Raw genomic sequence first — 15,274 nt, 5'->3', positions numbered from 1 at the left:
CACCTGCGCAAGTATTATCAATGAACAGCCCTTCTTAAAGGACTGGCTTGTTTAAATTTCTCTTTTAATTTTTACAAGTTTTGCAAAGAGGGTTAGCCACGATGTATGGATAACTGCTCGTATATGTAAGATTCTATTTCAGAATCACTCGTAAAGACATGTTTAGTCCATTTTTAATACGAGATTATAAGGGACTGTGCTCAGCCAGTCATTCTTGCCAACCTTTGTGAATTTATATTTACAAGTATTTGTTCATTACGTGTGTTGTTTTGCTGTATTACAAGTATAAGTTTGATTACGAACAGGAGCGTTCGAACAGGTTATGGTCAAGGCAAGTGACCAAGGACCTAAAGCTCCTCGATCACTTGGGGGGCATATAAGGCACATCGATAGCAAAGCATACTCGCAAGGTATGTAAACACATGAACAAAATAAGTGAAAGCATACTACAGTACTTAGAGTATTTTTCAAAATTTACGTTTTGTTAAAACTATGCCAAAGTACTATGCTAAGTTCGGTCATACGGACAAATGTTATAATAAGTAAAAATATTATAGCACCAGGAGTTAAGCTTTTACACCACAAGCATTGCTGCTTGGATGTAACTGTTCAAACAAAAAAGATTTACTGCCCGTGCAGCAAAGTTTAAAAAGAAAACTATTGTCTTTACATCACGACCCGTGGGTCGTGTGTTCGAAAAGAAAGGAAAATAGTTAATAAAGATTAAGAAGCATGAGGGGCAGGAGGATCCTGGGCAGCATTCGGGTCGGTCGCTTCCTCGATAGTTTCCTCTTCCAAACCAACGGCGCTTGGAGTTGCAGGAGTCGCAGCTCTTGCCTCCTCTTCGGCCAGATGGGCAGCGCACCGGGCCAACTCCGCAGCTCTGACTTCCTCTGAAAGGTAGCTAAAGTCCGCACCCTGATTGTGTTTCCAGAAGTTATAGAAACATCGGAGTGTCGTCCTTTTGTACTTTTCCAGATTCTTGGAGTTGTCGAGCTCCAACTACTGCACCTTGCTCTCGAGAGTGGCAATAGTCTTGTCCTTGGTCTTGACTACCCCATCCAGATGCTTGATTTCGCGGAGATGAGTTTTGTTGTACGACCGGTACTCTTCCCTCAGCTTAACCGCTGCATCTTTTACAGCTTCAACCGCGGACATTTTGGTCACCGCTGCATCCCTCTCTCGGACCATTGCTTCCAACTCCGTGGCATGCCTGGCCTTAGCAGCCGAAAGCTCCTCGGCCGCCTTCACCTGATATTTCTCGATAGCTTTTGCCTCGACCTGCTCGGCAAGAACCTGAGCTCGGGTGAGAGCAGTAGTGGCAGAAAGCAAGGCCTGTGCACAAAGAAAAAGGAGTTAGGACTTATCACAAGGTTTAAAAAACTACAAGGCTTGAAAAATAAAGAAACACTTACGCTGGAGATTTCGTTCAGAGCCCTGTTTAGGATCTGGTCGACTGGTAACTCTTCAGCTTGGATCATGGCGGTCCCAATATGCTCGCCTTTGCCTATGCGGTCAAGACGGTCCTTGGCAGATCGGATGGCACGGCTCACGAGTCTGGCCCCATGGGCCTCTTCACGAGAAAGCTGCTCCCTAGCAGGCGCAGCTGGAGGATTGGGCCGAACAGGAGTATTTTGCTGTTCAGAAGGAGCAGGAGCAGGAGTAGGAGTTTGCCCAGTTGGCGCAGGATTTTTCCCAGTTGGTGTGCCCTGAGGAAGGTCTTCTGGTCGACTCTTTTTGGCAGAAGGGCCCTGACTGGATTCACCAGCCCTCTTTTTCGATCTCCGTGAGAGTTGGGGGACTTCTTCTTCTTCCTCGGCCTAGTACATGTCGAAGATGTTGGGAGTCGACATATCTGCATGAAGGTAAACACAAGAGATTAATAAGGAAAGAGAAAGGTGAAAGTAAGTAATACAACAGAAAGAAGATAGCAAAGTAAATACCCGAGCTACAACTACTGGTCGTTACACTATTGACTCTATTAATCATATACTCATTTTCTGGCATGAAGAAGTCTGGCCCTAAATTTGGAGCATATGTAAAGTTACCGTCCCCGTCAAAGATATGACAGGGAATTGGCAAACTATTTAAAAGCGAAATAACGTTACCATTGTCATCAGAAGACTCTCCCAAGTCAACAACAGGCTCTGTGGCCTTTTCTTTCCCCTTGCCTTGGGGAGTAGAAGGCCTTTCGGCAGAAGGGCTACCCGTGGGTTCCCTGATCGTAACTCCTGTTGGCCTCCTCCTGGGAGGAGGCACAGGAGGTTGCTGCTCGGGAACCCCCTCGGCAGTGGCTTCGTCCACCACGGACCCTCAATTTTCATGGCGAGGAGCCAGGAAGCCAGACGACCTCAAGTTCTTTTCAATGATCAGGGCCTTGACGCTTTTCGCTGCGTCAGACATCCTGGCCAGAGCATTGGACCTCAACACCATGTCTGGTGTTGGAGTCGGACGTAACCAAGGGCCTGAAAAACGGGTCAAGTTTGAGAAAAAATGAAAGAGTATACTCTGGGGGAAAGTATCGACCAGCGAAAGATAAGCTCTTACCTCCTCTCGCGAAGGCCAAGTTGTTACTGGCTATGTCCGGAGTAAAGAAGTACTCCTTATTGTAATGACCCACGTTCGAGATATGGGTAGTGCCACTCAAGAACGTCCGGCCGGTTTCCTGGTGACAGAAGTGAAAAAAGCCAGTCCCGTTGTGTTAAGGGTTGGACTTGAGATCAAAGAGGTAGTTGACCTCATGAGGTGAAGGTTCTGGCCATTTGTTAAGTTTGTATAGGATATAGAGCGCGGCCAGCATCCTATATCCATTGGGATTTATTTGAAAAGGGGCGACACCAAAGTAGTTGGCCACCCCCACAAAAAACGGATGAAGAGGAAGATAAGCTCCCGCCTCAATGTGGTATCGGGACCAGGCGCTGTTCGCCCCTCCTGGGCGGTTAGCTCTCTGGTCCGCAGAAGGACGTGTAATGGTTACCCCCGTGAGGGGGAATTTTCTGAAGTAGTTGGCAACCATTCGAAGGGTCACCGAACTAGCTGGGGAGGTGTACCACTCGACATCAGGCGGATTCCGATGATGAGGACGAGCCCTAGTTTGGATATTAGGGTCAGGAATAAGACTTTCTCGACCACTGGTCGAGGGAACCCCAGCCTGCGAGCCAGGTTGGGCATGAGAAGTAGGGTTACTTTCAGACTCGGGCCTTTTCTTGCCGGAAGACTTTGAACGGGCCATGGGAGGAGAAGGATGTGGTCTGGAAGACGCTCGCGAGAAAGGTATCTGGTGAATACGATCGGTTGGTTGTTCTTCTCCCTCGAGCAGCTGGGCGAGGAGGTCGTCGTCGATGGGTCTCTCACCTCCCCACAAATCTGGCATTAAAGTCTGCAAACAGAAGAATGGGAAGGTGAGGTTAAAGGATTCTAGAAGGCTTTTGGAATAGCGCTGGTCGAGTATAAAAGATAAGCCTTTATACAACAGCATTCTAACAAAGAAACTAAACATTTCTATGCGAACAGTTTGAAAAATGGATCAAAGGGTGAACGTGAAAAGTTTTCCTGAAAAAGTTTTTTTTAACTCCCCTTAGGGCGGGAAAAATTATTTTTCAACTGGCTTAAAAATTGAAATGTTACTTCGGTTTTACGTCCTAAAAAGCATGATCCTGAGTTTTAAACTAACTCATAAGCCTACTCTGCCTACAAAAACATTCTATCTACAGGCGCCTAAGAACCAGAAGCCAAGGGACTTAGACAGTACACTATTAAAGAGCGTGCACCACAAGAAATTAGAAGCATGGGGTTTCAGTAGCTTACCAGGGAAAATGGTCGTGAAGGTGGAAGAAAGGACTTCGGAAATCAAGGAGCCCACCGTCTGAGTCTTGAAAGCACAAGAGAACGTTCGCCGGAGAAGGTAAAGCTCTGGTTTTTAGGGTTTTTGGCAGAATAATGGCGTGCGTGAAAAGAGAAGAAATGAATATGGTGGTCTTATATAAGTTTGTCTCTGATATTAAAAAGGCGTAATCATTAGTTTTCCTTTTTCGAAGTATGGGGGAACGTGATGGCCATCGAAATTGTTTCTGGGGAACTGAAAAGTCATGATTAGACAGGAGTGGGTTACTTTTTTCAAGAACACATGAAGGGTTCTGACACGTCAGGAGGGGTTACCGAAGAGTCGCTCGTTCAAAGTTTATTTACTATTCGTAGTAAATAAACTTTGGGGGGCAAATGTTATCTAATAAATTAGCATTTGTGACGTGGCGGATAATCTCTTGACACGTGGCTGATACCTGGATGGCGTTTGCTAGAGTATCGACCAGGAGACACAGCAGAAGCAGGACAAGCCTGTTTTTCCCATGACCAGTCTGGTCGATGGTTCCGCTGGCAAGGCAACATTTATGGGAAGATCTTTGTGAATCCCGAATTTATCTCACGCAATCTTCTGGATATCCCATTATTCGGGGGATAATATCCATAACAATATTTTGTAACCCTCCATGAGCCTATAAACAGCAAGATATAGCTCAAGGGAAGGGACTTTTGGGCAGCTGAATCATAGAGATATAGAATTTCTTCTAGTAAATTTGTATTGTTTTGTGAGAAGTGTTGAAACTCATTGAACCCAAGTTCTCTGATCATACTTCTGATTTCATATCAATATAATTCTGAGTGGACGTAGGTCATTACCAGATCCTGGGGCCGAACCACTATAAATTACTGTGTTTTCTTTACTTTCGTCATTACATTATTCTCTTTACATTCGTCCATATCGTTCATATTTTGACTCTGTGTCAGTTGGCCAAATCGTGGGTCAACAATGATTTAATTAATTAAATCAATAGAAAATAATACAGGTCTTGATTTTAAGTCCAATGGGCTTATAATCAAATGAGAAATTTCACGGGCCTAAACCCCATGATAATTTCGACCTAGGGATTTAAAATAACTGTTATTTTATTGATTTTTTAATTAAATTAAATGGCCTAATTGAGTCTATAAAAGGAGTGCTTAGAGAGAAGCCAAAACATACGTTTGATAAGTCACAAGTCAGATTTTCTGATAGTTTTAGATTCTCTCTAAACACAAGCTAAAACACAAGTCATTTTCTAAGCCTCTTTGTTATTTTGTCTTCTTCTCTGTATCTATCTCATGTGTTGAGAATTGCCCACACTAGTCTAGGTGATTCTAAGGATACATTGGAATTGTGAAGAAAATAAAAGATCGGTTCAGTTTCTTGATAATACTCCGCGACATAGATGATGCAAGAGTTAGAGAAACTGAAGGAATGACTCTTTCATTCCGCTGCGTATACTGTAAGTATTCTTGTCTTTGTTTCTCTTTGAATTCAATTTTAGAAACATGTTTTAGGCTATCTCGTATTAATTTGTTTAATATTAAATATACATAAAAATAAATAAAGATCATGTATAAGTTTTCCTAACACAAAATAAATCAAATAAATAAAACAAATAAAATTCAATCACAATTAACTCTAAACATTCAAATAATTAAATTAAAATTCCTAACACTTAACAATTACCAAATAAAGTAGTTAATAAAATAAAATAAAAAAAATTGATGCACTACAGTGTCACGCAAGAAAAACATGTCCATTGCTGTCATGTGGCAATTACATTACATATCATCGAGGCTCTAGTACTGACATGGTCGCATTGTTTGTTGTGGATGATTGAGAATGGCCACCTTGTGGTGACTCTGTCTCGAAGAAATAGCCTGGTTTTTTAGGCTGAGGCATAGAACTGTCACTGCCTAACATCATAACAATAGATGGCATGCTTGGTCTATCCATAGGATTATGCTGCACACATAAGAGACCAACATGGATACATCGCAAGACTTGACATAAATTTTATGAACCACTTAAGCACTCATCAAGCAATTCAATTGCCCTGCCTTCCTCCATCAATTTCCATGCCTAGATTATTCAAAACCAAACACTCATCATCAGAGAACACGCAAGCATCAAACATCTTCATATAATGTTATGAATAAATAGTGTTTCAATACTTACATGTCCTGTGAGTGCAAGGGTATCGATTTCAGGGTGAAAGACTCTATTTCTCTTTCCACTTACAATCTCTAACACCATTATACCAAAACTGAAGATGTCAGATTTGATTGAAAACAGACCATGGAAAGCATATTCTGGGGCCATATATCCACTGCATTCATAATAATAACATTATTAAAAATAATAACGACACTCGTTGATCATATACAAAAACTATTGCATACATAAATACATAAAGCATGGCAAGAATACTCACTAAGTTCCAACGACTCTGTTTGTTTTGTCTTTTATTTGATTTCCTCCAAAAAATTTAGCCAGACCAAAATCTGAAATTTTGGGATTCAACTCACTATCCAGCAAAACATTACTAGCTTTAAGATCTCTATGAATTATTCTTAGTCTAGAATCTTGATGAAGATACAACAGACCCCGAGAATTACCACATATAATTTCAAAGCGCTTAGGCCACTCTAATAATTTAGCTTGTTTTGGATCTGAAATATACCAAGTCAATCAACATAATTAGACCAAAAAATGCAGTTTGGAACTTCTAAAAATTATTCTAGGTTGTATATAAATTATGACAATTAATATTTTGTTCGAATAAAAAGATTCTACTTACCAAAGATGAAGAAGTCAAGGCTTTTGTTGGACATGTATTCGTAGAGTAACAACCTCTCTTGTTCTTGAATACAACAACCAAGAAGCTTCACAAGATTTCGATGTTGGAGTTTTGCAATTAGTACTACTTCATTTTTAAATTCGTTGACTCCTTGTCCTGAATTCATTGAAAGTCTCTTCACAGCAATTTCTTGCCCGTCTCCAATCTTACCCTATAAACATAGTTAAAAAAAGAAACTTGCAAAACTTGTTTTATTCTTTATTAAATAAATTTAAATGTTTTTTTTCTCTCTATATTTGCATATTTCAATCAACCAGCACACTTGAGAAACTTACTTTGTTAACAGGTCCGAAGCCACCTTCTCCAAGCTTATTGATGTCTGAAAAGTTACTAGTGGCCGTAGATATTGTGGAAAGATCGAAAATGGGGAGTTCCAATTCTTCTTCTTTGCTTCCACCCATCTGATTTTTTCTGAAATAGATAATTATACGTAGTAGACTTAAAAGGGTTAACAAAATGATCAACTTCATATCATCACATTATATATGTATTTATATATATACATGTCTAGTTAAATCACTGATACATATATAAGATTAAAATTACCTTTGCACGGCCTCCAACGAATAAAATAGCAAGCTAAAAGAATGCCAGAAAGTGCCACACCAACACTTGCAAAGATGAGTGCTTTCACTTCATGGTCACCCCTTGCTTTTGATAGCAATTAGTTTGACATGGAAAAGAAAAATGAAAATTTAAGTCAGATCTCTGGTCAACACAGCTGAAATAACATTATAAAACAGAGCAAATGTTATGAAAAAACTTACAAAGCTCAGAGGCCAGCATTCGAATATAGACATCCTGCCCAGTGTCACGGGCCGGCTATTTGGGGATTCCAACTAGACGGAACGTGCGGCACTTGCAGACTCTTCAAGCTAGCAAGTCAGCCTACAACACACACCTACAGGCAAACAAACTCAGCGGTTAGCCACATACACATCTCGGACATGCAACGGGCAATAACGAAGTATGAGCAAGCACAAAGCAAGTCATTCCTAGGAACGTCCACACAACACAAAGCACACAACAAGGCAAGTGGCACACAAAGGCCCAACGAAGGTAACAAAAAAGTAACACATAAGCAACAAGGAAGTACACAGGGGCAAGTATGGATAAATGTTATTTCATTAATATATAGCCTTGATAGGGCAAGGGAGTACACAGCTTTGGCCCCTATCTGCTGATGGCCATGGTGCTTCCCTAAGTCACCAGGTCACCTCCCCCTAAGGAGCCTTCTAGGGAAATAAAGTCTTCCCAGGAACATATATGATTTTTGTCTGGGAGACATATGCAATATTACAAAACTGCCACTACCCTATCCCATGAGGTTGCTTGGTGCAAGACTTGACTAATGATCAAGCACCAAGGCATGCTCATTACAAAATGGCCCCGTGTGGGTGTGCCAAAGGGGCAGCACGCCACACCCAGCACCTGGAATTTCTCTGATATCAACTAAATCACCAAACCAAATGACACAACCACTGCCTCCTTCTCTGATATCTGTGTTTGAATAAGCCACACAAGAACAGTTGCTCAAGCATTTGGCCCTGCAATTCTTCAGATTCATACTTGCATTTACCCAAGTGTTGGTAGTATCCGGCACTTTCAAATTTGCAAACTTAATGAACCCATCTTTTTCTTTGTTCTGACACATCAATGGAGTTTTTCTCTCACACCCTTGAGCCCAAATAAGTGAATTCCAATTCACCTGAGATTTGGGCTTAAACCCTTTAAGACATTGGCAGACTGGGTTAGAGCTTACAACACACTTGCCATTGACTCCACATAGCCCATAGCTATCACAGTAGTCTATGGGAGCTGAAGAGTAAAGACTCCAAGAGTTCTCTGCTTCGGTCCATTCATATCGTTCGCGGGCACTGGTTGTAGGATTGACGATTATTCTGCTGATGATAGATTTAACCTTGATAAAGTACCTGAAAAAAGCTTCATTATCGTCGTGTACAAATTCCAAGTCACAAATCGGGTTTGGTCTCAAATGAAGTGTGCCACTAAAACGAAGGTCGTTCCACGGGCCCTGACGATAGTAAATCCTTTTGCCCCTTCGAATAGATAATTCAGGGTAAGCATGAGGCTCCATCCCACAAGTCAAATCGATAGGACAAGGGTCATCTGCACTGCACTCTTCCATGCTGTCATAAGCCAAGTATGCCCTGTTCTTATGTTGAACCCTGTTTTCATACCAGGTAACATTGTATTAGAAGGATAATCAAAGCTTTGCCATAAATATGTTTCTGAGTTTCTGTTTTTCTCATCTATGATCACCAGGTTTCCAGAATCCAAAAGCATAAGAATTGGCTTTTGGCCTTGATTTCTTTCTAGACTCGTTGGTGTCGTCGATGACCAAACGATTGTCTTCTTCTGTCCGAACAGAACAAGATTTGTGCTACTGCTGTTGAAATGCAACGAACCCGACATGTCGTATATTGGATTGCAACGGTTGGCAACCCAAACAACAGTTTGAACAGAGATGTTTTTGAACCAAATTCCCAAGTAACAATATTTGGAATTTCCTGGACTGAAGAAACCAAGCTCAAACCTTCCTTCTTGGGAGACCAAGGTTCTGCCATCAGAGATAGACTCCACTTGTCTTAAGCTATCAACTGCAAAAATTGGTGTACAAAGGAAAAGCAGCAATACTAACACAAATGGAAACTCGCCCATTGATGCTTGCTTCATACAAATACGAAATAATGTTTGAATCTTTTATTAATCTTGTAAAGATTTTGAAAGGTACTCATACATCCCACTCACGTATATACATCGTATATATATATATTGTACCCTTCATACAGGAAGAATCTTGACTAGATTTTTCCTTCCTGGCTTTTGGTGATCAGTGAAGACAACGATGCACCACCAAATTTTGTGAAAACCATGACTTTCGGACTCCACGCCCCGAGTCCCTCGAACAACAACTGGTGTTCTTCATTACTATTATTAGGGCTGAGCATAAAATCCAAAAAACCGAAAAAATCGTGTACACTGACCTACCGAACACCGAAAAAACCAAAACCGTTTAAACCGAAAACTGAAAAAACCGCCGACGGTGCAAACCGCCACTGTTCGGTCGGGTTGGAAATTTTGGGTGAACCGACCAAAAACCGAAACCGACCGAACACAATAAAATAATAGTATAATATTATATAATTATTAATTATTAAAATTTTTAATAAAAAAAAAACTTAAGGCACTTGTAAATGTAATTATGTTCTATATATTTATATTTTAAAAACATACAAAAATGGATTCTAACAATCCAAAATTTTTAATTTTTTAACTAAAACTTTCAAAAAAAAAATAAAAAAAAATAAATAAATAATCAATTCGGTTTGGTCGGTTTAACCGACCAAACCGCGGTCCAAAACGGTCGGTTTTTTTTTAAACTGGTTTGGTTCGGTCAGTTTTCGGATTGCACCAATCCGAACCGAAAACCGAATTCTAGATTTCTTTTGGTGAAAAAACCACTCAAACCGACCGATGCTCACTCCTAACTATTATGTGCCTACTCATCATCTCATAGGACCATGTGTGCGACCATGTTTAGTTTATATAATCATGACCGATCAAACCAAACTATTAAAAATTAAAGGAAATATACATTGTCATTATGAAATATGTCACCAAACATCTTCCTTCCTTTGACCTTGTTGTAGATATTGCTTAGATATTTATGGAGATAATACTCATTAGATAGTTGGCAATAAAAATTCGCATAAAAAGAACTAATTAGAAAAATAAAAATGCCAAAACCATACAAAAACACGAGTACTACTATATTACATAATATAGTAAAAGTACCAAGCGTTGAATGCTTATACAAAGAGATGGAACCAAAATTAACAATATTAACCAATAAAGTATTCCACTGTATAATTGATCTCTCAAATTTGAAATAAAAAGAAAATAAAGTGAAGAGTACTACAAAAGGGATATTACTATTTGTTCACACTTCCAACAATGGTAACTCTTGATGCAACGAGGAGCTAGTAGCATTCCTATCAAAAGTTGACGATGTGGAAGCATTCCAAGAGTAGTCTATAACTTCAGGTGGTGCATATGCTAGCTCTTCATCATAATCATAATTATGTTGTTGACTACCCTTAGAATCTTTATTATCAATGCCTTGAATCCTCCTCTCTAGCTCCTTTGCTACTTCTTTCATGGTAGGTCGATTCCTTCCACTCAAATGCAAGCATCTCTTTGCAAGATCAGCAACAATTAAGATCTCTTCTTTTGGCGCATCTTTGAGAACTTGATCATCAAGAATGTCGAACACACTACTATTACTCTTTTCCTCCATCGTCATCATGAAATATGTTGCCAAACTTCTTCCTTCCTCCTCTGACCTTGTTGAAGATATAGCTTTTTGTCCGGTCAAGAGTTCGACAAGAACTACTCCAAAACTATAAACATCACTCTTATCTGTGAATTGGCTAGACTGAAAGTATTCTGGATCTAGATAGCCAAATGTGCCATAAACTAAAGTGGTCAGGTGAGTTTGCTCTAAGGAGATAGTTCTTGATGTACCAAAGTCTGCAACTTTAGCTCTCAATTTTTCATCAAGGAGTATGTTCGTAGACTTGATATCTCGATGATAAATTGGAAAAGAAGCTGCTGAGTGTAAGTATGAAAGAGCTCCTGCAACTTCAGTGGCAATTTGTAATCTCATGTTCCATGTGAAAGGAAACTCTGCATTTTTGTCATGAATATACTCAGAAAGTGTTCCGTTTGGGATGAATTCATAAACTAGAATTGGAACATCTGTCTCCAGACAACATCCCAATAGCCTGACAACATTTCTATGATTGATTTGTGTAAGAATGACAACCTCGTTGATGAATTCAGAGAGTTTGGCTTCATCAATTATTTTAGATTTCTTTATAGCAACAATCTTTCCATCTTCCAACATTCCTTTGTACACAGTGCCTTGGCCTCCTTGCCCAAGAACTCTGTCTATATTGAAATTATCAGTTGCCTTCTCTAACTCTTTTGATTCGAACAGCTTCGTTTGCTCGACATTGTTTTCACTCGAGTGTATTTGCTGTTCCAACAAAAGGCCGCCATTTCGTTTAAAAAATGCTTTCTTGCGTTTAATTTCTTTTCTTTTCTTTATGAATTTGTATAGTCTCCATGTACAAAAAAGTAGAACTAATAATCCAAGAGGACTCCCCACACCTGTTTAACATGTATGAATAAATAAACATAATCATTCATTTATGGAAATTTGGAATTTTTAAAAACTTATTCTTAATTAGTTTGTAATTTTAAATAAGCATAAATTAAACTCAGATTTTAATATTATTATTTCTCTTGCTCTAAACTTTAATTTTTTTATATAAGTTTTATAATATATAAATTGAAATTTTGTCAAACATTTGATCTTTTTGAACAAGGATTGTTAAAATTTTGTTTTTTTTCACTAATTTTGGTAAAAATATTATTTAGGAATATTTGCGGCAAAACTATCCAAAGTTTGAGGATTGTACGTGGCATAGATCCAATCTTTTTTTTAGGAGGAAAAATACCCAAAGTTAGTATAATAGTAATTTCGCCACTCTCTACATATTGATCTCCGTTAGGTGGTGACTAAACAATTTTTTGTATTTTTCACCGCTAAAAAAAAGATTGAGTCTATGACATGTACAAACCTCAAACTTTAGGTAATTTTGGTGCAAACATTCTTATTATTTATTATGACAAAATAGCCTCAATTTATTTAATTAAAATTTGCGATAAATATAGAATGTATTTATAAACTTTTATTAAAAATATGATTGATTAAAATATATGGATATTAGCAGTAAAAATACATAATTTCTCAATATGGTATAGTTAAATTCCTAAGATTTTTTTCTTTTGCATAAAAAATACATCGTACTACGCTTTTTTGGTAATCGTAGGTACCTAGTAGTTAAGATGTGATTATTTCTTTTGGAAATGTGGCATAATTTCTTAAGAATTGATAAATTTAAAAGATATTTTCACTTCTAGTTTTATTCAAATATTAATAAAAAAAATATAATATAATGAAGTTGTTTTACTCACAAAATTTGTTGCGAGTAAAAGTATAAGATTTTTTTTTTAAAATGAGAGTAGGTGGATAGATGAGTTCTAATAGTAGAATAGTTATCTCAATTACATTATTTTATTATTTAATTTGTATATATGCGTGAAATTTTTAAATTTTGTTCCATTATATATTTCCAATATATATTATTATTGATTTTTATTTTTGGTGGAATGAATTCCTAGATGCACTACTATTATGAATTTTTACTATGTTTTACGTTAGTTAACCAGTAAAAAATATTATTTTATGAATCACACATACACACAAAGAAAATTATAAATATAAATATATATATGTATATATATATATATGAATTTGATACAAAGACATACCTATAAAGATAGCCTTGCGTTTATAACTACAGTGATAGTGCCCGAAAGTGTTCACGCAAGTGGAGCCTCCAGGACATAACCCTTCAATCTTAATGCATTCATTAATATCTGAGAATTAAATAACACATAATTTTTTTAGTTAATATAAAATTTATTATTTATTTATTCTCATTAATATAGACTATAAAAAAAGATTACTGTAACTAATAATAAGTCCCGACTAATTAAAAAGTGCGGATATTATTGGTTTTATTTGTTAATTTTAACATAATATATCTTTAAAACAAACAAAAAAATAAATATTTATGCATATTATAAAATATATCATTATTATTATAAATATTTTGTTTTAATTTTTCATTTAATATATTTATGTTATTCTTTTATATATAAATATATATAATATTGATTATTTATTTAAAATTTATATGAAAATAATACAAATCAAATATATATATATAATTGATAAATTCTACAAATAAAACTAACGACCGACGTGCAGATTTGTATCTAGCTAGTATATATATATATATCAATATTTATATATATGTATAGTAAATGAAAGCTTAATATTTATATACAATTATAATTAATATTTGTGGGAGAGGTTTACCTTGACTACACCCACCCACCAGATAGGGATTCCCTCGAAGTCCAGTACTGCACCAACAATCACTTATTCGATCCAAAGAGGATTTTAATAAATTACCATAGTCCTCCGTCGAAGTTCGACAATCGAAGTTGCTAGTTTTGTTTGGTATAAAAGGTGTTTTAAATACATCGAAATACGTACTGTTAAGGGACCAACTTAGTCGGACGGGAACATAATCCAGATCACGAAATGTTTTATATTTATACATTTCATCATAATCTATCAAGAATGCATATTTGCATTGGCTATGATTTGCAGGAGTACCAGAAGAATCATTATCCATGGAGATTTCCAAGTTGTTGCCCACAACATCCGAAGGGAAGACGACGGAAGTAGTACAACATTCAACGCCATCGCAATTACTAAAATCAATAATATTATGATTACTTGATTTAGTTGTTGTACTATTGGATGAGCATCCATTCTCGAAGAGCATGTTGCCTGACTTTGTTACGAACTTGGCCAAGGCACCACAACTTACTGCAATGAATACATTGCCACGCGAATAGTAAAACGGGGTTCCTGTTAAATTTGCTGATTTTTGCCTTGTCTTGTCTCCGCAATCGAAGAAACTAATGGGGTTTCTCACCACAATCCATTGGGGATCGTAATCATAGCTATAATAATAACGAGAACGAGGATCATTATTAATCAGGAATTAATGAAATATTAAGTACCTGTAGCTGAGTGTGTTTGAGAACAGGCGTGGAAGAGTTGTGGCAGGAGATTTCGAATCGTTCGTCAAGAAAACATTCGGATGGTCCAATTCCGAAAGGGTATGGAATATCTACATCTCCACACTTGGCTTGGCAATAATCTTGTTTTGCAATGGGTGAAGCTAGTGCGGACATTATTGTCATTAATAATGATCCAATCATAATAACATTAACATTAACAATCAGCAGACTCATCATGAGTGCCTCTTTCTTCTTTATTGATCACTTATTTGTTATCTGGTATCACATTTAATCAAAAAAACACACATGTATAGTACTTCAATGGTGAATTAAACTTCAGTTTGAATATATAAATAATAAAAAATACTATAAATTGATAAGCAAATATCTAATTAATTAAGATACCATTTTAGCAATAAGTCAAACTAAAAGATATAAGGTTAATTAAACAACTATTTGGTATATTGTGTTTTATCAAAATACACACTTAGTACCCCATGTTATTGATAATATTGTTTATCTAGTATCCTATAATTTGAAATTTTACATATTTGGTATTTTAAACAAATTTGATTAATGAAATTTTATCAGTGCGAACAAACTGCCATTAATTATATGGGGTTCAAATTCAAATTTAATTACTTAATTACATATAACTTAGAGCAATTTATTAGTCATATTGATAAAATTTTATTGATCGCATTTGAGTCTAGGTACAGATATGTACAATTTTAAATTATAAGGTACCGAATGAGTATTACCCAAAATATTAAGTACCAAATCTGCATTTTGATAATACACAATATATCAAATATGTA

At 37.1% G+C, this 15,274-nt stretch overlaps 1 protein-coding gene and 1 pseudogene across 1 annotated transcript; both read right to left on the bottom strand.

The window, feature by feature from the left end:
* Positions 1–5,465: 5,465 nt before the first annotated feature.
* Positions 5,466–9,602, bottom strand: LOC133786218 (G-type lectin S-receptor-like serine/threonine-protein kinase At4g27290; annotated as a pseudogene).
* Positions 9,603–10,481: 879 nt separating this feature from the next.
* On the bottom strand, positions 10,482–14,234 carry LOC133783556 (wall-associated receptor kinase-like 9). Its single transcript, XM_062223212.1, has 3 exons — positions 13,741–14,234; positions 13,128–13,235; positions 10,482–11,900 (listed from the first exon to the last, which is right to left on the bottom strand). The coding sequence occupies exons 1-3, from the start codon at positions 14,213–14,215 to the stop codon at positions 10,669–10,671; spliced, it is 1,815 nt and encodes a 604-aa protein (XP_062079196.1). The 5' UTR covers positions 14,216–14,234; the 3' UTR covers positions 10,482–10,668.
* Positions 14,235–15,274: the final 1,040 nt, after the last annotated feature.

Source organism: Humulus lupulus, chromosome 6 (assembly GCF_963169125.1).
Source record: "Humulus lupulus chromosome 6, drHumLupu1.1, whole genome shotgun sequence".
In the NCBI taxonomy this organism is placed as follows: domain Eukaryota; kingdom Viridiplantae; phylum Streptophyta; class Magnoliopsida; order Rosales; family Cannabaceae; genus Humulus; species Humulus lupulus.
The sequence above is the reverse complement of the archived record's forward strand: the minus strand, read 5'-3'. Positions and strand labels throughout refer to the sequence as shown.